The sequence below is a fragment of the Babylonia areolata genome, chromosome 7, assembly GCF_041734735.1.
Source record: "Babylonia areolata isolate BAREFJ2019XMU chromosome 7, ASM4173473v1, whole genome shotgun sequence".
Lineage (NCBI taxonomy): Eukaryota > Metazoa > Mollusca > Gastropoda > Neogastropoda > Buccinidae > Babylonia > Babylonia areolata.
The window spans coordinates 20,507,288-20,533,965 of record NC_134882.1 but is presented as its reverse complement, the minus strand read 5'-3'; the positions used below and the strand labels follow the sequence as shown (position 1 = coordinate 20,533,965).

At 40.6% G+C, this 26,678-nt stretch overlaps 1 protein-coding gene across 1 annotated transcript; it reads left to right on the top strand.

Annotated features, from left to right (window-relative positions):
- The first annotated feature begins 1,894 nt into the window (after positions 1-1,894).
- Positions 1,895-19,501, top strand: LOC143283788 (polyadenylate-binding protein 4-like). The gene is made up of 6 exons (XM_076590153.1): positions 1,895-2,143; positions 6,240-6,763; positions 7,612-8,421; positions 14,463-14,684; positions 15,779-15,937; positions 17,036-19,501. The coding sequence occupies exons 2-6, from the start codon at positions 6,263-6,265 to the stop codon at positions 17,258-17,260; spliced, it is 1,917 nt and encodes a 638-aa protein (XP_076446268.1). The 5' UTR covers positions 1,895-2,143; positions 6,240-6,262; the 3' UTR covers positions 17,261-19,501.
- The last annotated feature ends 7,177 nt before the right edge of the window (positions 19,502-26,678 follow it).

The window sequence follows — 26,678 nt, the reverse complement described above, 5'->3', positions numbered from 1 at the left end:
CATACTGAGTTCGGCCTCAGTGTATCAGTGTGTGATGGGGGAGGCAGGGAGTGGGGAAGAAATGTAAAGTGCTTCGACTGAGCTGTATTTTTGGAGAAAGCAAGAGAATCTAAACATTCTGGATAAAATCCCACACATACTTTCGCTGCGAAAGATTCTCGATCCCCCTCCCCTCCCGCCAGACCTTGAGTGGCGGGCGTTCTGGATGCTGGTCATTCGGATGAGAAGAAAAACGGAGTCCCATAAGCAGCATTCACTTAGCACCTGTAAAAGAACCCACAGCAACAAAAGATTTGTCCCCAGTGGTAAAATTCTATAGAAAAACCCACCGGGCTTTGACTAGAGTGACAAATACATTTGCAGAAAGAGGAAATGTTTGTGGCACTGCACTGAGGTGATATGCCCTCCCTGGGGAAATCAGCCTGAATTTTACACGCGGAGAAATCTTGTGAAAAAAGAAAAGAAAAAGAAAAGAAAAAGTAAAACAAAACAACTATCTTGATGATCAGCTCAACTGATGACTCAGTATAGTTCTCCTATCCACTATCAGCCATCATTGTCTCTGCCACTGACTGAACGGTCAGCCAAAAGTGTCATACAAATCTATGTTACTTTTTGTTATGGCCTACTGCATGGAGGAAAGATGTAGAGTGCCATAGAAAATACAATGCTATTGATGGGGCTGTATCAACAAGGCAGCGTCCTCTCACTCATTTGAGAGACGAAGCTTTTCCATGTGACTAACAGTGTTTGGAAACAGGCAAAATCACGTTCATGTTCAGTAAAAGCTAGAATCTCTTTCACACACACACACACACACACACACACACACACACACACACACACACACACACACACACATCATATATACATATATCTATCTATCTCTCTCTCTATATATATATCTAAATACATTTAAAAAAAAAAAAATCTCTCTCTGTGTGTGTGTGTGTGTGTGTGTGTGTGTGTGTGTGTGTGTGTGTGTGTGTAACGGTTCCTACTGTTCCTAAGTGTAACATCGAACACCGATTCAAAAGATGAACATTGCAAACCCCCCACCCCCGCTCCCTCCACACACACAGTGGGGGGTGGGGGGTGGGAGGGGGTGTTAATGGAGGAGAAAGAAAGTGATGATTTCCTGGCCCATTTAGTTTATTATTTTTATTTTTAAAATGTGTTGTAAGCTGGTCAGATGATCGACCCATAGTGTGATGAACCACTACTACCAAAACAGGCCGCGCTCTGTACTGTGCACATGCCCGCACCCAATTAAAACCGTATATTACTGCATTTTGACTGAGACTGGTGACCATTATGTTGTGTAAGCCTAACTGAACCAGAGATTTTGCATGATGTGTCTCTTATAGTGCCCACACATATCATGTATCAGAATGCATACACTGTACTATTGTAGTCACAGGTCACTGAGACGGCTAAGAAGACCAGCTTTCGTTACTAAAAGCGGTGGCCCAAATTCTCCCCTTTCTCTATTTCACGTCCAAGCCATTCCCAGTTAGGATCAAAATTGGATGAGGAATGGGGGGTGGGAGGTGGGGGTGAAAACGTAATGAAAGCTTGCGTCACATCCAACAAATGTTGTTTTTAAGGAAAAACATAATGACACACGATAACTGCCATAAAGTAGATTCTGGAATTTGAGATACTAAAACAGTAAGTTCCCAATCTTTCACTTTTACGAGCATCTAACTTCTCCATAAATTATGGTTTGAACCAAAGTTAACGAAAACCAAGTTACCCTAAGTCTACGCCACGTTGACTGAAACTTCGAGACTTCATCTATTTTTGGCAATGGCGTCATTGTCATTTGACCAATCAACAGAAGGGCATTTGGCGCATGCGTAGTAAGTTCATCCGGCGAGAAAGCTTGCTGCGGTCTTTCCTTTTCCCAGACACCAGCGAACGCTCCGCACGTGTTCGTTCAAGTCTTTAATTTTGTCACTTATTTGTGGTTCAGACCGAGTCTGATACAGATGTAAAGTGTGACAGAGTTAAAAAAAAGATACTAAAAAAAACTAAAAAAAAAAAATTGAAAAAACTTCATCCCTCAAGAACTTGTGAGAACTTTGAAGTTCCTCACTTCTGTCAGCTTTTCCAGCGCGGTCGCCATTTTGATACAGTGCAGGTGAGTATCTTTTTCGCATCAGTATGGTTCACTGATGACTGTTTCTGAGTATGAATTATTGTAATACCACAATTTAGCTTGAACGGCAATAAAGTAGTAATTGTGAATAGAATGTTTTGAGGTGAATCTGTACCTGTTTCAGAAAGACAAGTCTGATACAGTCGCGTGACTGTGGCGTAATGTTCTTTATAATTGTTAATGTTCACTTACGTTGAACATCATCGTCGTGTAGTCATGGAAGTCATGATGTTTTATTTATACGTAAAGTTTTTATCACTTTTCCCCTCATTTTTTGACCCCTCATTTTTAATTATTGACGGTATTTCTGGTTTAATTCCGACATTTCGTGGCAAGTCTGGGCGAAGATTGACAGGTCACCCTCTCCCAAATTTTTGAAGAACAGCACCGCTTTTCGTCGGTTAAACAGTCGAAGGTTATATGGTCGAATTTGAATAATAGATCGCTGCAGTACCGACATTAATTGTGTGATGGAAAAGTGTTTCTTTAGACAGTAATAGTACTAATACTGTTGTGTTCAGATTTGCCCTGATTATACTAGCTAGATTGCCATTATTTTCAGTGGAAGGATGTGACTGGGCACATGACTAAGCTATATCCATTTTTCTTTCAATAATGTTGAAGCAATCAAGTTATTTTGTCTGAATTCTCTGGAAAAAAAATTTATTAGTTATGCTGCAGTTAACTCAAAAGGAGGAGGAAGTCGAACAGAAGCAAAGCTGCAAAGCAGTACAGCTAGAAACCACAGTAGATCTACACTTAGTCCAATATTGTTTTGGGCAAGCATCGTCTCTGCTTTGTTGAGATTCAACTCCACAATTGAATAATATTTCCCAGATCACCTTAAAACCCATATCAATGTTATGTGCAAACCTGCTACTGGTGCTACTCGCTGCTAGTGCCACTCACTGCTAGTGCCAGTGCCTTAACTAATCCTTAACCTTTTCCCGCATGTCGCTTAACATTTTGCGCGCCATACTTTGTGGGTGTACCGACACCCATGCTTTCCTAGTTTCTATGAAGGAAAGACTGTTCGCCATACGCCGTGTGTGTACAGCAACCCATGGTTTCTGTATAGGAACTGACCCCTTCCCGTATGTCGTGGGTGTACAGACACCCATGCTTTCTATGAAGGAAAGACCCCTTGCCATACGCCGTGGGTGCGCAGCAACCCATGGTTTCTGTATTTTTCGGAGCTGATCCATTGCCATACGTCACAGATGTACAGACACCCATGATTTCTCTGAGGAAACAAGACCTTGCCATATGTTGTGGGTGTACCGTCAGTAACCCACATCTGTCTGTAAAACAAATTTTACGTTTCCTTCAGCAAACTTTCATGTCGGTTTCCAGTTGCATGCATGCATTTACTCAAGAGCTTGACCAAGTGCAGGGATGTGAGAAATTCGTGTAAATGGGCTTTTACATTTCATTATAAACAAAACCAAAAAAAAAAAAAATTTTTTTTTTTTTAAACTGAGCTTTTATTTGGGCGTGACTGCCGCAGAAAATCCCAGCCAGAGGCCATTCTGAGATATGTGCAAATCCGGAGAGAAAAATGGGGAGGGGGAAGGGGGTGAAACTTTGGTATGATGTCGTTTGGACACCAATTTCAGGTGTTGTGACGCTAATGACGTATTTGATGACAAAATCAAAGAAAAAAAAAGCCACATTCTTTACGTCTGTCCCCGTGATGGATAATAATGAAAGGCCCATTTTGGTCCGATCTGTTCTGTACATGAGGCAGCTTTCTTGTGCCAAACATGTATTACTTAGAACTGGCTGAGAGTGAATTCTGAGTTGTTTCGATGAAATCTAGCACGCTTTGAATTAAAAACGACAAAGCAAGCATGCTTTATAACATCGAATAAACAATGATTCACTCCTGCCCTTTGGAGCGTACCGATGTTCTCATGGTCTGGCAACACACACACACACACACACACACACACACACCTTGCACATATACACTGACGCACTTGCGTACAAACTGATGCACACATGCACACAATCTCGTGCACGCAATCTCTGTACCTGTCCAGCCACACTTTGTGGAACGAAATCCAACATTTGACAAATGCTGTTTTTGTGTGTGTGTGTATGATGAAATTGTCAGATGATGATGCAGTGGTACATTCGGTGGCTGCAGCTTGTAGATGTTATTAAGTTAGATCAGGGATCTATAGACGAAGTACAAAAATGCATCTCCATTATGAACAGAAATGTTCAACTGATGCCGGCTGCACTTACTGGTACCATACCAGTCCCCTTTCCCTTGGAGATGTCGGCATTCCTGGCGCTTTTTTTTTCTTCATAGGCAGGTTTCTTTTGTTTCGAACAGATTGGAATAAGAAAAAAATTCTGTATCAACTGGATGTAGATCAATGGATTTCAGACATACAATAATATCTAGTTCTCAAGAAAAGTTTTTCTAACTTCATGAAGGTAGCTGTTACAAATAAATCAGTTCTGATCCTTTTTTTTTTCACAATAAAAATTCATTTTGAATTGTATTTAAATTAGTCCTTTTATCTAGTACAATAAATATCCTTTTTTGAAATGCATTAAACTTCAGAGTAAAACCGCAGACATGAACAAGTACATCTTGCACAACAGACAAAAAGGTAGTAGCAGACAAACGGAATCTGGCCTGATCTCGGTGGCACTAATTCTGAACGGTGGGCAAGAAGCACTTTCATACCAACGCCTGCTGTGTCCCCACCCCTCCCCCCTCTCTAGCTGGCGCGAGTGATGTCGCATAAACGAGTGGCGCGCAAGGCTGCTCTTTTTAAGTATGGGTGGCTCCACACCCACGATGTACGGCACGCAAAATTTATTCGAGAGTATGCGTGTGCACACACCCACGACGTACTGGGACATTTACTGTTTATTTCTGTGTTTATGAATAAAACAAAATTTTCAGTTGATATGTAGTATGATACATTATAAACTAAGTCATGAAATTTAATGGAAGTGGCTTCAAAATTACTTGAGTTATAGAGCAAAAAACGTGTGTGGGTGTGAGCACACCCACGATGTATGGGAAAGGTTAAATGTAAACACAGGTGGAAAATCAAGATACTGTTGAACATGTCTGTGTTGGGTATAAAATCAATAACACCCTGAAATCATTATTTTGCAGCATGTATTTTTTATATTGTAACAGGCCTGTCTTGTGTGACATAAATTAGAAGTTGCCTATGAATGCTGACGAAAAAAAGAAAATGCATAGATTCACTTCATGCTTTCCAGATGATTGATTCACATATTGGATTAAACTGTTATGAACAGACATTTGAATTCTCTTCATACCAGTCAGGCAGCAGCTTCAGTGGCATGATCCATCATGTGACCAATCAGCAGCAATTTTTTTTTTTTTTTTTTTAAATAAAAATTCACTGTTTGATGCATTGAAACTGGTTGGAAGTTAAAAAGTTGAACTGTTTCTGAATTCCATTGAAGTGCACAACCTTCGGTAGTGGCTTTATCAGTTTATGCAGTTAACGAGTTATTGTTCATTTTGCTTCTTGATTTGATACAATTTCTGCAATATATATTTTTTAACACCAGCAGTGAGTAATAAGTTATTGTTTTGACTTTGAAATTGCAGTCACAATTGTTTTTCAGGGGCACAAGAGAAACCCACATAAATTTAGTCTCATCAACTTTTTTGAAAATTCTGTTAACTGAATGATTTGTTGCCACATTGGTTGTTTCAGCTTAACCCTGATGCTAATTAAAAAAAAAAAAGTTTCTGGGAACGAGTCATTTTGCATGACTTCAGAGAGCAACGTACACCTAAGATCTCTGAGTAGAATAAACTGTTGAATGTCAGCATGCTTTCCAACAGCTGTTTCAAAAAACTATGCTTTTAAATTGTAAATCAGTCTGTCATGTTTTTGGGATTACCACAAGACTTATTTAGTGACGGTCTGGTTAAAAGCATAGTCACTGTAACCTGTTTAAAACCTGGTGGTCATTTACTAATTCAGCAATTTCTGAAGTTAACTACACATATTTAAAACCGTTAACACTTATTAGTTATTATGCATCTGAATAGTGCTTTATTTTGTTACAGTTTGTCACTTCACAACCAGGAAAATGAACAACACCGGGCCCAGTTACCCCATGGCTTCACTGTATGTGGGTGATCTCCACCCTGACGTCACAGAAGCGATGTTGTTTGAGAAATTCTCGACGGCTGGTCCTGTGCTGTCTATACGGGTTTGTCGTGACATGATCACCCGTCGGTCTCTGGGGTATGCTTATGTCAACTTCCAGCAGCCAGCAGACGCAGAACGTGCTCTGGACACCATGAACTTCGACACTGTCAAAGGTCGCCCCATCCGCATTATGTGGTCTCAGCGTGACCCTTCTGTTCGCAAGTCTGGGGTGGGCAATGTCTTCATTAAGAACCTCGACAAGACCATTGACAACAAGGCGCTGTACGACACCTTCTCAGCCTTTGGGAACATCTTGTCCTGCAAGATTGCCTGTGATGACCAGGGATCTAAAGGATACGGCTTTGTCCATTTTGAGACGGAGGAGGCAGCAAGGCAAGCCATTGAGAAAGTCAATGGCATGTTGCTGAATGGAAAAAAGGTGAAACTTGTTTTGATTTTACATTAATATTTGATAGTTTAATGCTTTGAAATGGTTTTCTCCTAAACAAAACTTCCAAGAACTGTTGAGTCATTACTCTTATTTTAACAGATTTCTTCATGTACGATTGTCACAACAGTTTGGATGATTCTTGACACCACAGTTTTGTCTGTGATTTCAGAATGTTCTCCCAAGGCAGTGTTGTTTAGCTCTGTAATCGTGTTTTTACTGCAAATTTTCTGCCAGGAACAGGTCAACTCTTGTATGTTCTTGATATGAACTTGTGCTGGCTACACTTGGCTTGTTAAGTCTGAAAGACTTACAACATGATGACCATTCCAAGATGGTCTGAAAATTCCCCCAGCTTTTATGATGGCTCAGACTATGCCTGTTGCTGTGTGCATGCACTTGGTGCAAGCTGGGTGACACTACTGATTAGTGTTATGTCTGTGAGGGAACAGGAGTAGGGCTGGCAATGTCAGGAGATAAGACAAATGATTCAGGTAAAGCAGATTGATTAGCAGATTGATTAGATTTTGAAATTAGGATGATGAGGGCTTTTGAATAGGAAAAAAAAGAAAAGAAAAAAAAAGGTGTTTCCAGGGACAGGGATCCAGATGAAATGAGCTCTTGTCAAATCTGCGTGGCTGCAGGCACAAAGACGGACTGTAGCAATAATACAATATTTGATTTTACTTTTATGTGTTTATTCTAGAAATTTTAGAACATCAGTCTGTAAGGTCATCAGTATACCTTTTGCCCTCAGTACAGTGAACTTACCCCCAATACCTTATTACACTAACAAAGCAGGATAATGTTTTGAAACTGTTCTGTTTGATTGTGCGTAGGTTTATGTAGGGCGATTCATCCCAAGAAAGGAGCGCATTATGATGATGGGAGACAAGCTGAAACGTTTCAACAACGTTTACGTCAAGAACTTCGCTGAAGAGCTGAACGATGACAAACTGAAGGAGCTGTTCTCGCAGTATGGAAAGATCATCTCGGCCAAAGTTATGGTCACTGAAGATGGGAAGTCCCGGGGCTTTGGCTTTGTAAGCTTTGAGGAGCCTGAAGGTGCTGAGAAGGCTGTGGAAAACATCAACGGCACGGAACTGGGCGGAAGAGTAATTTACTGTGGACGAGCTCAGAAAAGAGCTGAGCGACAGGCCGAGCTGAAAGAGCGATTTGAGAAAATAAAAATGGAAAGAATCAATCGTTACCAGGGTGTCAACCTATATGTCAAGAACCTTGACGACAGCATTGATGACGAGCGACTCCGGAAGGAGTTCGCTAACTTTGGCACAATCACGAGTGCCAAGATCATGATGGAGGGTGGGCGATCCAAGGGCTTTGGATTTGTCTGCTTCAGCTCCCCTGAGGAAGCCACCAAGGCTGTGACAGAAATGAATGGCCGCATCATTGTAGCCAAGCCACTGTATGTGGCCCTGGCCCAACGGAAAGAGGACAGGAGGGCTCAGCTGGCATCAAGATATATGCAGCATATGGCCAACTTGCGGCAGCAGCAGTCTGCACAGTTCAGCCATATGTTCCAGGCACCAGGGAACTTTTTCATCCCTGCTGTGGCACAGTCTACCCAGAACCGCTTCTACGCCCCAGCACAGATGCCAATGCGCACCAATCCCCGGTGGAACGCACAGGTAAGTACCTTGAAGGCTTGTTTTTTTGTCTCTGGGTCAGGGTGTATTATTAATATTTTTGTGTCTGTAAAAGTTATGAATGTCTTGATCACTTTTTGTGAAAGCATTGCCTTGGCTCCCCTCCTGAAATGCTGTTTTGGTTGTGATTAGAATGTCATCAATCTGGCTTTTGAAAAATCTGCACTCAGTGTCACGAGCAGTAATAACAGCTTAAAATAAGTTTGCCTTTCCTGCTATCCCCATTGAAATTACAGCACAGGAACATAAATTACCACACTACAGCATGGACCACAACTTTGCTATAGATGTTACAGCCATAAAATAAACGGAGTCCTTAAAACGTCTGTATGCATAAAGCAGAGCAATAATACCTAGAGGTTCCTTTTTGTTTAACTTCTAGGCCTTGACATTAACTTTTTTTTCCCACTTGCCTAGTCGGGAAAGTCGCTGGAAAATTCACTTGCCTGGACATAATTTGCACTTGCCCAACATTCAGAAATCTACATGAATCCCCAAATGCTCGCATGCATGTGCATACACACACACACACACACAGAGTAGTCAAACCCTTTTCTATAACTGGTGTTTATGTTGGGTTTCACCAAAGATAACTGTTGTTTTGAACAGCCAAAACAAGTTTTATCTCAGTCTCACTTGACAAAACGCTGCCTTTGGCACGTTTTTGCAGTTGACTGTCTGCCACAGAAATTATTTCTTCTTTTTTTTTAACCTCCACTGCAAACAGCAACATGCAGAGTTAAAAAGAAAAGCCAGCATTTGCACTGTGAGACAATGTCAGGATTTGACGGATCCAAGTACGATTCTGTTAGATGGGGTCAACAGTTACTGTTTATCACTTGACTGGTAGGGCAACTCTGTTGAAAATTCACTTGCCAGGATGGCCACACCAGGATGGGTTTCAGTTGTTCTCACCCGGCATCAGAGACACAGAGAGTGTGAGTGTGTGTGTGTGTTTGGTGTGTGGGTGTTTGTGAAAGGGGATGGTGAAGGGTAACAGTTCCAGAGAGGGAAGGTGGTACAGATGTTCTATCAACATGGCGGTTGCTTAGCAATGGAGCTTTCCACAATGTCCTTTGATTTGTGTGATCCCCTCAGTTTGATTTGTGTGATCCCCTCAGCAATACAGGACTTTGACCCCTACCACGCCTCCATCCTTTCTATTCTCAGTCTGACCATGTAAAAGTGAGGGTGGTGGAGGTTAAGGGTAAGCAAGTCTGCCATAAGGAGGTGGTGTCTGGAGGAGGGGAAAAAAGAGAAAGTTAGGGGAGAGGGGGTGAAGGAATGAGAAGGGGGAGGATTGTTGAGGTTATGTCTGTGTTGACTTGGTCCAGGTTGTGAATCTACAGAATGGCCGTTTCCTGTTTGATTAACCAACTTGACCTTAACACTGAGATGCAAGGGTGAGAGTGAGTTAGAGACACAGAGAGGGACTGAATGAGACAAAGGCAGGCAGATCATGGTAAAAAAAAAAAAAAAAAAAAAATGGAGGGCAGGGTGGTGTGGCAGTGATTTTGAAAACCTTGTCAGTGGAGGGGTGAGGTGTAGGTGGAGGAAGAGTGGGGGTGGGTAGGGGGAAGGAAGATGGGCACAGCCATCCATGTAGGTTGCCCTCTTGGATTGACTACAGGCAGGCTTGGCTGGCTATCATGTAACACTGACAGGCAGGGTCAAAACTCCCCACTTTGTTATGGACCACAGAACACTGGCTGGCCAAAACATTTTTTCTTTCCTTATAAGTCGTACTTAAGGCATAGTTCTACCACCCGAAAACGCCCTAAAATTACCAATTTTTGTTGGTTTACCCACTAAATTTCAACCAATCTGTTTCAAATTTGGTCTGTATTTAGTTTGTTTTACTGTTTGCATATCTGAAATCAGCTGAAGATTTTGTCATATCGTCACATTGTAAATAGGGTTTGAATTTTGTGAAAAGTAGTGTGTATGGAAAAACGGTTCCATCAGGGTTTCCCTGATAACATAAGAACTAAACATGCCATTTGTATGAAATTTCACAGAAACACTGTTAGATGAACAGGGAACAATGTGTTGGCAGGAAAAAAGTCATAGAAAAAAGTCAATGTTGTTTTGGTCTTCTAAATTATGTGAAAAACTGGAAAAATACAAATACATTTATAAGGCCTAAATTACCAAAAGCTCCCAACAGAATGTAGCAAAATGTGTAATAAACAAATACTGAAAATTTGAGCTCAATCTGATGAATAGTTTTTTTGTTTTTTTTTTAGATATTTGGGAAATGGTGAACATAAATGGCGAAAATTAGGTTTTGAGAAAATGGGCTTTAAAGTTTTCATTTTGACTGCATCCTAATTATGTATTAAAGTACTTCAAATGACTTTTTTCCCATCATGTGGTGCATGCTTGAATAATTTCTGACTCGCTGTACTACTCATGGGCCCCTGCCTGGTAATACTCCTCAGTTTTTTTCACCCTCCTGGTCCGCAGCAGTCAGCGCTTTGTCGTCAAGCAAACTTCATCACAGCATTTGCCTGTATTTGTCCTGATGCAACTCTTTTTCTGTCCAGCTGAGCCTGTTTCATTTTATCTAAATTGCCTGGATTCTTTCTGATAGCTGCACCATAGTGCCCTTGAATTATCAGGATGGCTTTTTTGGTAAGTTTGTTCTGGCCTCCAATACCTTTTACTGTCTTTCCTCTATGGCTAAATGTTTTTTCAGATCACTGACTTTGTTTGAAAGATGTCTACCCATCCTTTTTTTGGACATGGCCACATCAATCTAATTTTCTAAATGTCACATTTTCATAAATGGCTTCATTCTTCAGTGTAGTGTAGGTCTTACTGTCTCCGTCTCCTAAAAAGTTGATGTATCGAAGGCCATATTTCTATGTCTTGTTCAAAGAAGTGGGGATATTCATGTTCCCTAAAAAATATTTTTCCCTGAGCCTGGTGTCTTCCTATTGCAAACAGACAATGGAAATCTTCTGTTTACTTCAAAAACTTTATCATCTTAGAAGTTGTGAAACTGACCTTGTTTTTGCATCCACACTCAAATGTAAACAAAGAAGCAAGATCGGTTCTTTCTTCTTTCACAGAAGATAGGTGACTTGAACCCAGTGGTTTCTTGCAATCAGGGCACAAAAGTCCATTCACAAATTGAACGAACAGTTCACAATCAACATATCTATACCCTGAGAGTTCATCATCCTTGTCAAACTCTACATCCAGAGTGTGAGAAAGTTTTTCACCCTAAGCACTGGGTTCAGAACTTGTAGCAGAAGACACACCAGCTGCTTTGTCATCACCACTATCGCCTGAACTATCATCTTTTGCACCACTCTGCTCTAATTTTCTCCTTTTCTGTGGAGGCACACGCTTTTTGGACTTGTAAGAAGCCTTCCTCTTACCCATTTCTGACCAAAAACAAGTTTATACACTCACTGTGTGTTGAAAAAGGCAATGCATGCAACTTCGGCAATCAGCTTCAATTTGTTTCACAGTGTCGAGCCAAAGGCCATTACTGACGCGGCCTCTGATTGATTGAGAACTAGGTTGCTGCTATGTGGCCCTTCTACCAACAGCCAATGAAATACTTTGTTTTGGACTGTTTTAGCTCAGTTTTTAGGGAGTTTGAGAGGATTCTGGTGTTTATTTTCGTGTTTAAATTTCCTTTTTATGTTCAGTAGAAGCTGAGATATGATTTTTTGAAGTTTTTGCATAATTAATTAGCTACATTTCTGTTTTAATTTTAACATACATACCTCAGAAAATAATTATTAAAAATACTTATGAAACTTGACTGCAAAAGGCATTGATACTACGAAATCAGTAAGGGTTTTCGGAATCTAAATCACGGAAAACCCCATCTCATGCAAAAAAAAAAAGATTTTTTGCGTTTTTCCATGGTAGAACCTTCCCTTAAATCTATTTTCACGTACTGGTATATTCAAAGTCAAAATGATCTACAGATTACCCCAAAATGGTACTGGTAACAGGTCTGTCTTAGAAACAGTTTTTGTTTGTTTTTTGTTTAAAGTGGAACGACATTAGAGTATGTTGCGATGTGATTTTTTTAGTTGTGATGTGATGGACCAAAGATGAACTACGCTATAACAGTATAAGAAAAATTACTATTGGCTCTCCAAAAATAGCAACCAATCACCTTTTAGAGCTGCATGATAGCTTTTTCCGGTGACCACTTGTCACAGACTCAAAACCTCGTCTGCTAGAACAAGAGTGTCAGATGATCGGTATCAGGAATGTGATGGATATTTTTGAAAACAAAACATGCTAGTCTTGGAAAATATAACTTGGCCGGTTGGGCAAGTTCGGTGAGGGCAATACTTGCCCAATGTGATGATCTACTTGCCTAGGGCAGTCAGGCAACCGTTAATGTCGAGCCCTGACTTAAATTGGAAAAAATGACAAACCAAAGAGTTTTGGTGTAAGAACTGCACAATCTAGAAATGTATGTGCAGATTTACGCTGTTTATATAACTAGTGCATCTGACTTCCAGTGGAGGGCTTGCTTTCCAGCTACAATGATACATATCTTGTATTCCTTCCAGTATATAGTAAATATTTAATGAATTATGATACTGTTTTCCCCTAATGCAAATAGTACCCCTAGAATAGTACCCCACACCATCCCTGTCTCTTGTTAAGATTCAGTTTCTTTACATTCTGATTCCCTCTTATCTTTTAAATCTCGTCTCAAAACTCACCTTTTCCCTCAGCAATAAGTTCAATTGTGGCAGGTCCACTGACTTCCTTAGCTGTGCTTGACTATGTGTGTATACATATGTATGTGTACATAACTACATGCATGTATATGAATGTGTATTGTGTGTGCGTGTGTTTATGTAAGTTTGTGCCTGCCTATGTGTGCGTATGTGTTAGGGTAGCTGTTAGATACACATGTATGTTAAAATGTATGTATGCAGCGTGAGTGTGTGTGTGTAGTCACATTTTGGTGTGTGTATGTAACATAGATATGTATTATGTTAACAAAAGCGTTTTTTTTGTAAAGCACCTAGAGCAGATTTCTGGATAGTGTGCTATATAAGTATCCATTATTATTATTATCATTATTATTATTATTATTATTCTTTTGCTTACAGATAAATTTGATAATGACTTGATAGTTTGTGTTCTTGCCCAAGATCTTTTAAAAGTTTTCTGAATCATTGTGTATTATTGATTGGATTTGGGTATGTACTTTTAAACCAGATTCAATTGGATACCTATGTGAAGATACTGGAACAGTTAAGTTTAAACCAAGTAGGGTATATCTACACATAACTCTAAAGAAAACTACTGTAACTTTGAAAACTGAACAGCTAAAAAAAAACAAAAAAAAACAAAAAAAAAAACAAGAGGGTTTAATCAAGGTTCGTAGGGTCCTTTCAAGTCCTTTTAAGTCCTTAGGAATTGGATTTTGGTCAAAAGGCCTTTTAAGTGCTTTGATTCAGCAAGTTGGTCCTTTTAACTCATCAGGAGGTCCTTTTAATTTTTGAAAGGTACTGTTAAGTCCTGTTTTATGAAGAGAAAGAGACTTGAGAACGAAACTGAAACACCTTCGACACCAAAACCGCAAGTTGCAAAGCGCGTTGAAAGATGCCGACGCGATCGTCTGAAACTCAGTACTTACTGTAGGAGGATACAGCCTATAGGCCTAGGCCCTAACAGTAGTGCGCTTTCTGCTCGGTGGCAGACGCGAAGCGTGGTACAGTGGCTGTGTCAGGCCTGCTGCTGCTGCTTTGCTTAGGCCTAGCCTACAGTGACGTGAATTGCAAAGACTAAATACGACAGTCAAATGGGATTAGCTGTTCTTCCGTTTATGAGAGGTAAGTGTCTGCTGTTCTGCATGTCAAATAGATTGGGGTGTACTGTAAAGTCATGTCGGCAAAGGTCCTTTTAAACTGATTTGAGGTCCTTATAAAGTCCTTTAAAGGTCCTTTTTTGGCTTCATGCCCACCACCTAGGAACCCTGTTTAATGGAACACAGCCCTGTCTCAGGAAAACCACTATTACTTTGCCTGCAGGTGCGACCAGCCCAACAGACAGCCGGTTTCCAAGGGATGCCTCCAACCCAGATGCGCCAGAGGGCCCCCACCCAGACAGCGGCGGCCCGGGCAGCCATGAACGCCCGGCCCATCACTGGCCAGGCTGCTGTGCCACCAGGGGCAGGCAACCAGCCAGGACCTCGTCCTATGGGTCCTGGAGTCAGCCGCCCTCCAGCCAATGTGCAGACTGGTCCTGCGCAGGTGAGAACTATGTTGTTGTCAGAGGAATTAATCGCATGTTTGATAGTCAATTACTGACGGATGACATGGATGCGAGATGATTTTGTTTTTCAAATTGAGTAAATTACACTGAAGTGCTTTGTTTTATGCTGGTTAAGCATGAGTATTTTCCCCTTTAGATCATCAAATCATCTTGTATATTTATTTTAATGTTTTTTGCTGCCCCTCAACTGCACCATTTCAGTGACATTACTCCCACATCACTCAGTTCCCCATACATGGCCACACCTGGGTATCTGTGGCAGTCCCAGCATCAGCAGTCCACAGGGAATCTCATTACTGTTAGGTGGCCAGGAGACCCTGCACTGCTGTTGAATCACTTCAGTGGTGTTCAGTTGTGCCTGTTCTGATGAAACTTACTAAGGACACCACCTGACAATAATGGCCGAGTGGAAAACACCACCATGTCCCAACAACAGTCCACCATGAATCTCTGAAGGCTTTGACAAGACTGTATTGAAGCTGAGGTCACCATGAGAGCAAGGCATGAAAAGCCACAGTATTTGGAGCTTTATTTGTATTGATGATAGAGTAGTAGAAGATGATGATGTTGCTGTAGAAGTCCATTTGTTGGTATTATGTGAAAAGACTGCTTCCTTTCATGATACCCTGGCATCAACTGGGCCCGAGAGATACAGACACTTGCAGTGTTGGTCAGGAAATTAGAGCAACACACAGAGACGCATACATGAAGATGATGCTCGGTTGTGTGGTCCAAGTCTTCCCATTTTAGTCCATAGTACTTGACTTTGGATGGGGGCAAGCTGCAGGTCGAAAAACTTGACCTCCACTGAGATTGGAACTCTCGTCCTCCCAGCCCTCAGTCCATGATGGTAGCCACTTCGCCATGGTCCCTTGTTTATTATTGAGTTACTGTGAAAGATGTTTTGGATCTAGAAAGCATATTGGACATCCAGTTGTGTGAAAACAAGCATATGAGTTGGGAATGAAATTGATAGAATTTAACATGTGGTGAACAGGTGGTGGTGTCTGTATTGAGACTGAAAGATTGAATTTGAATAAGACTTATCACCGTTTCATTTTATTTGCTGCAGAATCGGTATGCAAAATATACCTCCAACATGCGCAATGCCCCGGCTGCTGTACAGCAGAGCGTGATGCCCCAGGCTCCGCCCCAGAGCGTGGTGATCCCTGGACAAGAACCGCTGACAGCCACCATGCTGGCTGCTGCCCCGCCTCAAGAACAGAAACAGGTAAGTGGTGTGGTCAAATCCTCTGGTTTACTGCTGATGTGAATTATAGATAATTTTTTTATTTTATTTTATTTTATTTTTTTAACAAGTTAGTTTTCCACTCTCAAATTATGGCTAGACATGCATTGGGAATATGACAGTATGTTACAAACAACAGTAAGAGTGAAAGTGGGTACTGGCAGCTTTTTTTGGGGGGGTGGGGGGCTGGGGGGGGAGACAGTGATATGGGAAGCTAGTCAGGGAGACAGAGGGGAGGTAACCTACTTCCGGGAGGTTATTTGCCATAGCTACTTTCGTTTGCATAGGCGGATAGTAGTTTGAACAGGACAGGAATCGGACTTCCCATCAGAGTCTGCACTAGTGGGTCATGGTAAGTATGTTAAACATCATTTTAGGAAAAAAATTTCCTTTTTGGTTTTTATTTAGAGCTCATTGAAACAAAGAAAACAAAACAAAAAAATTATAGTTCTGCCTCTCTTGGTTCCGAAGATATCGCAGTTTGAAGATTGTACAGTCTGTGATGCTACTGAAACTGCTCCGAGGGGCACATTTTCAGGACTGATATCTCCATAAGCAAACAAAAAGAAACACATATTCTTTGTCAGTAATCTCTTGGTTACATATAATATGGTTACCTTAAGTCTTGTATCAAGTCTCTGTCATAAAGAAAATAAGAGAAGTGCAAAAATGACAGAAATTACGATTTGCGAAAGAGCAATTTGGCCTGATAAACCATGTTTACGTACCAGTATTTCAGAATTAACGCTATTAAAACCAAACTAAGTTTCGATGTACATATATGTATCGTGTCTTTTTTCTTCTTCTATTATTTATTCAGTTACCTTTCAGAAAATATATGCTTTTATGATTCTTTCTCCAATAACAAAGAGCATAGAATTTTTTGAAAATATTTACCCGTTTTTTTGTGAAAAAAAACCCTTAGTAAATCGGTTTCACTTAAATCTTATTTTCCTGGCAGTGAAAGTGTTAAAGGTAGTTAGGATTGCTGTTTGTAGCTTGTTTGTCCATTGTTCAGAAGCAGTCTCACCAATTGCATGAGAGAACACAATGCCTCATAACAGTGCCTTTTGTCCACAGATGCTGGGTGAGCGCCTGTTCCCATTGATCCAGCGCATGTATCCTGAGCTGGCTGGCAAGATCACCGGCATGTTGCTGGAAATTGACAACTCCGAGTTGTTGCACATGCTGGAGTCCCAGGAGTCACTGAAGGCCAAGGTGGAGGAGGCGGTGGCTGTGCTTCAGGCTCACCAGGCAAAGGAAGCTGCTGCTGCCGCGGCCGCTGCTGCTGGAAAAGAGAAGTAAAATACGCTGATGGTCGTCGGCTGCAACATTGGCCCAGGCACGACAACCGGGGGTCTGCATGCACACAGGGTCTGCATGAGAATCAGCAGGCTTTTGTCGGAGTGCAGTTTTATTGTCAAATCTTTGCGTGTTTTGGTTCCTGTGGATTTCCACTTTTTGATTTTTTTTATTTTATTTTTTTTTATGTTTGATTTTATTGCTAGCTGGGTGGTGGCGGTTTTTTTGTGTGTGTTTGTGAGTAGCTCATTTAGCATTTTCTTTTTTCCAGGCATCTTTTGTAAATGTCTTTAGTTTTATTGATATGTCTTAGTTTTATTGATTGTACTTTGTACTTATGTTAAATTTGTCTTTAATTTTATGACTGTCATGGTCATATAGGTTTTGTGTAATTGTCATACTGTGAACTCGTTCTCATCGTCTGTTTGGGTCATCATCTTGCCCATCTGTTTATGCATTTTGTGCATCGGGTCAAAGTTTTGAACCCCGCTGTCTCTGGAGCATATTTTGCAGCGCGACTTCAAGAACTGTCAGAGGACACTCACAAGAGGGAAAAAAATCCTGAAAAAAAATATATGAAAAAATACTCTTAAAAAAAAAAAAAAAAAAAAAAAAAAATTACAAAAGTAAAAAAACTGCAGCATGTTCATCACATTTTGTTGGGTCTCTAGAGTGGGTGGCTTGTGCATTCGTCTTTTGCTGTTGGTTTGGTATGAAGGTTTTTGTGTGAGTGTCTTTGAAAGTTTTATGGCATATTGTAGAATCATTCTGAGCATAGGGTTTCCCCTCATTCAATTTGAAACTCATGATGTACGCCATTTTTGCTCCAGCATATGCATAGCAAGGGGATTAGACCGTTTCATGCGTTTTTTTTAAATTTTTTTTTATATTTTTTTTTACAATTTTATTCAATGTATTTCCTTTATGTAAATGTTATGGTTTTTGTTTTTCCTCTATTTGGGTATACTTGGGTGTTAACATTTGTGAGAGGATTTTGGCAAATGATTACCATTGTATTTCTTTTTGGAAAATTTCATTTAATTTCATGTGCTTGACTGACTCACTTGCACACACACAAAAAAACTACGAGCTTTACAACTTCAAACTGTGTAAGACAAGCGTGTCATTTAAGTGTATACAATTAAATGTAATTTAATGTGTGGTTTTTTTGTGGGCTTTTTTTCTTCACTTTTTATCACATGACATCGGGTTGGAAGTATAGCATAATGTACTGTTAGGTTTAATGTCTATCAATAATAATTTTCATCGTCCTTTAATTTATTTGTAGTTAACGCTTTATCACCAAGCAAGTTTATTCTTATTCCTTAAAATGTGATGTTCATGTGATGTTCCCTTTGCTGCACCCCTAAAAATTGTAAAAAAAAAACAAAAACAAAAAACCACCCAAAGAAAACCCCGTAAAACGTCATGTTTTGGGGAGGGGAGCGAGCACAAAAATGAGTGGCAACTCGAAATTGCTTTGTCTGAATCAAATGTAATAGTGATCTAAGATTATATTGTGCATATTGTATTGGATTAAGGGATTGGTGATTGGAGCACAGCAATGGTTCCATTCTGATTGTTTGCTCTGGAGAAGCATTTTGAAACCAGATTTCTTTTGGCTGAAATTGTTGAGGATTTTAGGATGTTGAACACCTTTTTAACCAGATAGTTGAGAGTTGTCTTTTTTCTTCATTTTTCTATACAAAGGGGAAAAAAAGAAAAGAAAAAAAGAAGGGGTCTTTTGTGTGATAAAAATCAAGGGTTGATTCAGAGAAAGTATCTTTGAGATAAATAATACCTGCCACACAAAAAAAAAGGAATAATAATGCTTGGAAAATGAAAACATGTGCAGGTGATAACTGACATGCATAACCAGAACAGACCATTGCTTGCTTTTAATGTTGGTTTGTGGAGAAACTTTGCAAGATACTGTTGTCTTTTTCACTATAATTTCCCCACAATTTTTTTTCTTGAAAGATTTCAAATTTTTGCTTCATTTTTCTTCTCTTTCATCCCCAGAAACTGTCCCACTATTAATGTATACCTTCACTCCTTTGTGTATAGACTTGTCACTTGCACATGTTTTCCCCATTAGAAAATGGGAAAAAAAAAAGATGTGAACCACCTGAAAAGAAGAAAGAGGAAAGAACCTTTTTGGAAAGAACAGGACGCAACACGTGCATTTGGAAATAGGCCTGTACAGAGTTGAAAGTGGAAAAAATAAACGTCAAATCAACAATTCTGGCTGTGTGTGTCTGTGGTATATGCTGTGCATTGGCTGTTACAAGGGACTGGGTGTTGCTGGAAAAAAAGGTGTGTATGCACTAGCTTTCATGGTCTGTCTCTTAGTATCTATTAACCAGTCATGCACCAGAAGAATCTTAACATTGTAACCACAGTATTGTTGCACTTGCCATGAAAGGAAAATAAAAGAAAAACAAATGTCTGAAGACACGGGAGAAACCACCCAGTGATTAGCCTGGCATTTCTGATTTTGCCCGCATGGTATAAAAGCATCCATGTAGAGAGCCAGAGAATTTGAGCACACGGGAAGGGGGAAAAATCCTGGAAAGTGCAATTTGATCTTTCCAAGTAGCAATATGAAGGAAGCAGAACTCCAGCAAAACAATATATCTGGTACTCCTCTTCACTTTAAACAAACTCATCGCGCAAGTCATCAGTCATCCTTAATGAAAATCTCTCTGAAAGCGTTTGACATCAGCCCTGACTCCTGGTCCTGGGAGGAATCTGCAATGGACGGTGACAAATGGCGCGCTGCTGTGGACAAAGGCGCCAAGTTGTGCAAAGCCAACAGAACTGCCGCAGCTGTTAGAAGAGGCAGGCCAGAAAGTCACGGGCAAACAAGCTCCCTGACAATGATATGCCTGTCTTTGCCCCAACTGTCGGCGAACATTTCGTGCGTGGATTGGACTATTCAGCCATCTGCGCATTCACAGACTTGTTTATTCGTTCTCTGTTTGGTTTTTCCCACAATGTGCTTCCTTTAAAATAAAACATTTTATAAGATTAAGCTATAGATCTAAAACTTGGCATGTGATTTGTTTACATACAGATCTTTTGATATATTACTGGTTTTTGTAATATCAGGCATATGTTGAGAGTTATGGCCATCAAAACCTCTGTGGTGAAAAAAAAGCTGAAATTTTCATTTGATTAAAAAAATTATCAGAAAATCACACATTGCTTGCACACAAAAACTAAGTTGTATGATTTTAAAATATGCTTTTTTGTAACCTATCCAAGCAAACAGAATCAAAATATTTCCGTTAATTTTGAAATTTTGTCTTTACATAAAATTATTGTTTTTCTGCCATTTTTTGAATGTTTTCATAGCAAAGGCAAAGCAGATTGCAAAATTGATTTTTTTTTTTTTTGCTTCCAAAGTTATACATGATGCACTGTGACCATCAGAATGTATCTAAATAACAAAACTTTTTTTTTTTTTTTTGATCAGTTTGAACCCCCATGTTGGTTTAACACCACAAATGCACATAATTAGTATTGCCCTCTTTGTATCTTGGATGAAACCTGAAAACTGCACATAAAATGATACTAAACAGTTGGTGACAGTCCAAGTTAAAAAAAACAAAAACAAAAACAAAAAAAAACACCATTTTTCTTCGTTCTCAGACCTGCTTAGCTCCCATATTTCAGGGACAGACCACAGAAATTAGGGACAAGGGAAAAATCAGGGACAATTAATGATGCATTTTTTTGTGCTTTTTGCACTCAGATGTGGTGCCTACATGTTCGAGCTAGCTCTCTCATAGAAACATAGATACACACACATATTTTATTTTAGAGAGAGGGAGAGCAGAAAAAAAGGGAGAAACAACATAGAATGGGTTTCATTGATTTGGGCAAGTGTGTATGCGTGTGTGTGCATGCACGTGCGTGTGCGCATGTGTGTGCGATCTGTATGTGCAAGTGTGTATAGCGTGGGAATGACCTTGCACTTTTTACTTAAGCTTAATCTTTTTTGCTATCCCCTTTCTAATGACAATGTAAATAAATGCCAAGGACATTTAATTGGAAGCATTTGATTAGACATGCCAAGTAGTCTTTCCATCAATACATTTATTATTATAAATGCTCCATGCAAATGGCTGTGATGACATGGAGGTATGGCAAGAGTTTCATGCTGAATCTATCCTGTTTGTGTTTCTGGTGGCACCCGATAGTTCTTTGGGTTCTATTGGTGGGACTGTGCACCTTGTGATCCACAGATATCTAAATTCAGGGCAAAATGATTCAGAACTGAGTGGAAGGAATGGTTGGGAGAACCCCCGAAAACGGACAATGGTAGCCTGATGGTGGGGTAAAAACGGTCATACACGTAAAAGCCCACTCGTGTACAAATGAGGGAGTTGCAGCCCAGGGACGCAGAAGAAGAAGAAGGTTAGAAGTAAGCGGAGGGCGATTGGAATTTTTCATCCCCCTGAAGAGCTCAGCAATAACAAAAAGAAATATAACTACCACCCATAAAAAGCCCCTCCCCAAAAACAACAAACTCAAAAAACAACAAAAAATAGAACCCCAAAGAAACTTCTATCTCCCACTTGCTCACTATCAGTAGACATCCTTTTCAAAATGATTTACATAAACTATGACTATATATATATATAGAGAGAGAGAGAGAGAGAGATGATACACGCACACACACACACATAGATTGTTTACATAATTTTACATCAAGTGAATTGACATAAAATTCATAAAATTACATAAAGTTACATAAATCATCTCTCTCTCTCTCTCTTTCTGTGTGTGTGTGAACTGGAACTCTGGCCTTTAGCTGCCTGCTGCCAGACAGGAGCTAAGAATTCAACATAATACGTTTCGCTTGAATGTTTCTTTACATGGAGATCTATACCCGTGTGAAATGAAGTCAAATCCATATCATTGTTTGATAAACTCTATTGTAGGACGTTTGTCTTAATCAAACTTGCAATTTGTTCTGCCATATACAGACCTTATCCATGTGTACTCATAATATGAACCAGCCAAAAATGTGAATAAAAAACAAAACAAACAAACAAACAAACAACAACAATAATAAAACAAGCAAAAAACCCCAACCAAACAAAAACAAAACAAAGAAGAAGAAGAAAGAAGATGGAGAAGTTCGCACAATCTTTGGGTTACTAATTGTCAACATTTGTCGACTCTAACAACAAACAAATAACCAAGTAAGTATCTCTGACTGACTAAAATTACAATCTCTGACTGACTAAAGTTACAATGTTCTGTTACTGATGTAGTGGTTAAGATGCTGTTTGAGAATAAAGAAAAAAGAAAAAAAGACGACGAAGAAGAAAGAAGAAAATATAGAAAGCAGAAATACTGAAACATATACACAAACAAGAAATAAATACAGAAAGTTTCAGTTTCAGTAGCTCAAGGAGGCGTCACTGCGTTCGGACAAATCCATATTCGCTACACCACATCTGTCAAGCAGCAGATGCCTGACCAGCAGCGTAACCCAACGCGCTTAGTCAGGCCTTGAGAAAAAAAAGAAAAGAAAAAAAAAGGTGAATAAATAATAGATAACCTTACATAAATGAATAAATAAATAAATAACAATTATAATATAAAAACGGTAGTAGTAATAAAAAAAAAAAAAAAAAAAAGAAAAAGAAAAAAAGACAACAATGATGATAAATAAGCAAATAGATGGAAAACATGAAGACACACATTCACACATACACCCACACATGCATAACAGATATGCACCAAACATGCAGTTTCACAGATATGAAAGCACAGTCAAATACATATAAACGTACGTGAACTCCAACACACACACACACACACACACCACACACATTACCCTGCACCTCCTCTACTCCCCTCCTCCACACACTCATTTCTAGTCTACGTATCGCAGCTCCCACGGCACACACACATACACACACACACACACACACACACAGATGAACACTTACTTATACAAGCACACACACATACGCCCATATCTCCCCCACCCCCATATATATATATATATATATATATATATATATATGTTCCAATATCCTGTTGCTCCCACAGTGTAGGCATGCATACACTCACATACCCCATTCTCTACCCCACCTCCCCCCCCCGCACCCCCACCTCCTCCCCCCCCCTCTCTCTCTCACACACACACACACACACACACACACGTGCACAGAACTCTCCTGACACTTGTGTACACTTTCACTCTCGCGCATGCACAAACGCACTCAAAAACACAGACCCACACATACACACAAACACACACATACATACACGCACAGAGGATGCCACTGACTGGCCGCAAGAGGGATGGGAAAAGATCTCTGATGCCAAGAACGTGGCGTCTAGCGTGTTGTTCAGTCTATTGTATTTGGAAAAGACCACAGAGACTCTGTTCCGTTTTGAAGAAATTTGCGCAATGTTGGTTTGGAAATGATGCCGATATTTGTTTGATTTGCAAAGCATCGTGCTCTACCTTTCATGATAGACTTACGGCCGCTCCCTCTCTCTGCTTTTATCTCTTTGGGGCGATCGATGGTGTGATGGCCTTGTACCTGTTCTTTTTTATGTTCTTTTACTTTTCTGAGGATTTCCGATTTTCCTAGATGTAGGCCGCTCGTTGGTGTTGCGTTACCAGCAAGTCTGTCAGCTCGTTCATTTCCCTCAACACCTGCATGTCCCGGGCAGTATGACCATGTGAGCTTTTTTAATCTTAAAGTTGGGCATTGCCTTATGCCACTCTGGGCTTCCCATTCCGTTTTCAATTTTCTGAATGAGGTTCATTGAGTCGGTTAGAATCATGGCATGTTGGTTTCCGGGCGTATGGACGGACGATAGCCACTGGAGGGCATGTGTCACAGCTTCAGCTTCCAGCATTAGGCTGGAGGTTGTGACTTTGTAGGCAGCATTCTCTTCTCTGTTTTTCCATTTTGTTTCGCAGTGAATCCCGGCCCAACCGGATTGGTCTTTGGTGACTGAGCCATCTGTGTATATGATGATGTCCTCTTCTTTACTGTTTTCTTCTATGAGTAGCTTCACTTCCGCATCAGTTTTGCCCTCTGGCCATTCCCGACAATGTCTTCCTAGAGTGGATGAAATGGCCGTGTTGAATAGATGGTTGAGGTTTTCGGGGTTTTTCTCCCATTCTTTTGTTTCTTTCAGGTCTTGTAGTCGGCATACTAGCTGGATTGTGTCTTCTGCTTGCCCCATCCATGATCTTTCTCGTCCTAGACGGCTGCCTTTTGGTTCTTTGATTGCGTCATGCAGTGGGTTTTGAGAGTTTTCTAATGCTTTGAAGCAGGTCTTGACCTGTTCTAACTTGTTTCTGGCCTGCACTGAAGGAAGGTCAAGTAGGTATCGCATGGTTTCTGTGGGCGTGTCTTTTGTTGTTCCAAGGATCAGCCTCATAGCTTCATTTTGAACTCTTTCTAATTTTAGGAGGTTGCTTTGAGACGGTGTTGTTAGCCCAAGTCCGTAGTCGATCACACTGACGACGAGTGATTGGTATAGCAGGAAGAGGTGGCGTTGTTCAATACCTTTGGTTGCCATTGCTTTTAAGACTGAAAGGCCCTTTTTGCATTTGAGAACAGTATTTTCCGTATGTTTTCTGAAGGTCAGCATCCTGTCGAAGTGTATTCCTAGGTAGCGTAGGCATTCAGTTTCCTCGATCTGAATCCCATCGAATGACACAGAAGGTGGTGATTTGCTTGCGGTTCTGTTGTTGAGGGTGCACAGCAACGTTTGGGCTTTCGCTGGATTGATGGAAGATCCTGTGTCTTTGCACCATTGAGCACCATTGTTTCTGGACGGATTTAGTTCTTTCCTCAGCAACTTTCGAAAGTTTTGAAGACCAGGCCATCATCCGCAAGAGTAAGCACCCGAGCTATTCCATTGTTGTTTAAGTCTGCAAGGCCCTTCGTGTAGACATTGTAGAGGACAGGAGAGAGTGGAGACCCTTGTGGCAGTCCCATGGATAGTTTAGAAGGTGCAGACATCCAATCTCCGAGGCGTAGGACGACGGTTCTTTCCTGAAGCGCTGCTGCTATCCATCTTGTCAGTGTCAAACTTTCTCCATACCTTAGTAGCAGCTCCATGAGGTGCGCAAACTGGACTTTATTGTAGGCATCTTCAAGGTCGATTGCTACTGCTAGTGTTTCTTCTTTTCTTTGAAATCCTTCATACACCTCATATGCAAAAGCAGCTGCATTTTCCCATGTGGACTTGCCTGTTCTGTAACCACCTTGATTTGAAGGGAGAATGTGCCTGTGTTCAAGATCCCTTGCAAGTTTCCTGGCTATCATGCGTTCCATGAGCTTTCCAGCAATGTTTTGCATGGTTAGGATCCGGTATCCGCTTACCTGATGATCAGTGGTCCTTTCCTGGTTTTGGTATGGGTTTTAAGAAGCTGTGTGTCCAGTCCTCCGGCACATGTCCATTGTGGAAACTGTTTTGATATAGATTGAAAAGTTTGCTTCTGTCTTCTTCCGATAGTTCCTTGATGTCCGAGTAGCGAACTTTGTCTGGGCCAGGAGCTGATTCTTTCTTGCATTTTGCTATTGCTTCGTTTAGATCATCTATTGTCAAGTCATCATCAGGTCCAGTCTGCATAAGGGTTTGGTTTAACTCCTCAACATATTTCTTTTTCTCATCTAAGTTTCTTTGATCGCTCTGTTCGTATGAAACGTTTGAGCAGGGCGGATCCTTTTTCTTCGTTTGTCTTAAGCTTGGTTCCGTCAGTGTCTACTAGTACCATGTCTGGGGTTGTTGTTGTGCACGTTTTCCCTTCCATGCGACGATAAAATTGACAGAACTCTGTCAATGTTGAGTCATAACTGAGTGCCTCGCAAAACTGTTTCCACTTGTCATTTTTGGCCTCTTGAGCAATGATTTCAAACTGTTTAGTAAATACAGAAAATGAAGAAATAAAGACACAGGCTGGTATGTGTGTGTGTGTGTGTGTGTGTGTGTGTGTGTGTGTGTGTGTGTGTGTGTGTGTGTGTGTGTGTGTGTGTGTGTGTGTGTGTGTGCAAGAGAGAGATGAAGGGGAGGGAGAGAGAGGAGCGGCAGACAGGTATACTGATAGTCGTACTGAATTTACAATTTGTTAGGAAATGCTACCTCCCGGACTCTCCTCCCCATCTACATAACGCATTTACTAAGTTCAAGTGAATTCATCTGGCACCACATATTCATTTGTCAGTGGAGCAGGTGAAACATTGCACACACACACACACACACACACACACACACACACACACACACCTCCCACACACATCATCATCAAGAACGCCAACAAAACACGCGCGGCCGGGCGCAACAGCCGAGTGCTCTGGTTCGAATCACGGTAACAGCGCCTGGTTGGTAAACTGGTGGAGATTTTTCCGATCTCCCAGGTCAACATATG

What these genes read in the sequence shown, in the direction of transcription:
- LOC143283788 (XM_076590153.1), top strand. Translation starts at nt 6,263, where the DNA reads ATGAACAACACCGGGCCCAGTTACCCCATGGCTTCACTGTATGTGGGT. An exon ending in TGTTGCTGAATGGAAAAAAG is followed by an intron (nt 6,764 to 7,611) that starts GTGAAACTTGTT and finishes GATTGTGCGTAG; the next exon opens with GTTTATGTAGGGCGATTCAT. An exon ending in ATCCCCGGTGGAACGCACAG is followed by an intron (nt 8,422 to 14,462) that starts GTAAGTACCTTG and finishes CTTTGCCTGCAG; the next exon opens with GTGCGACCAGCCCAACAGAC.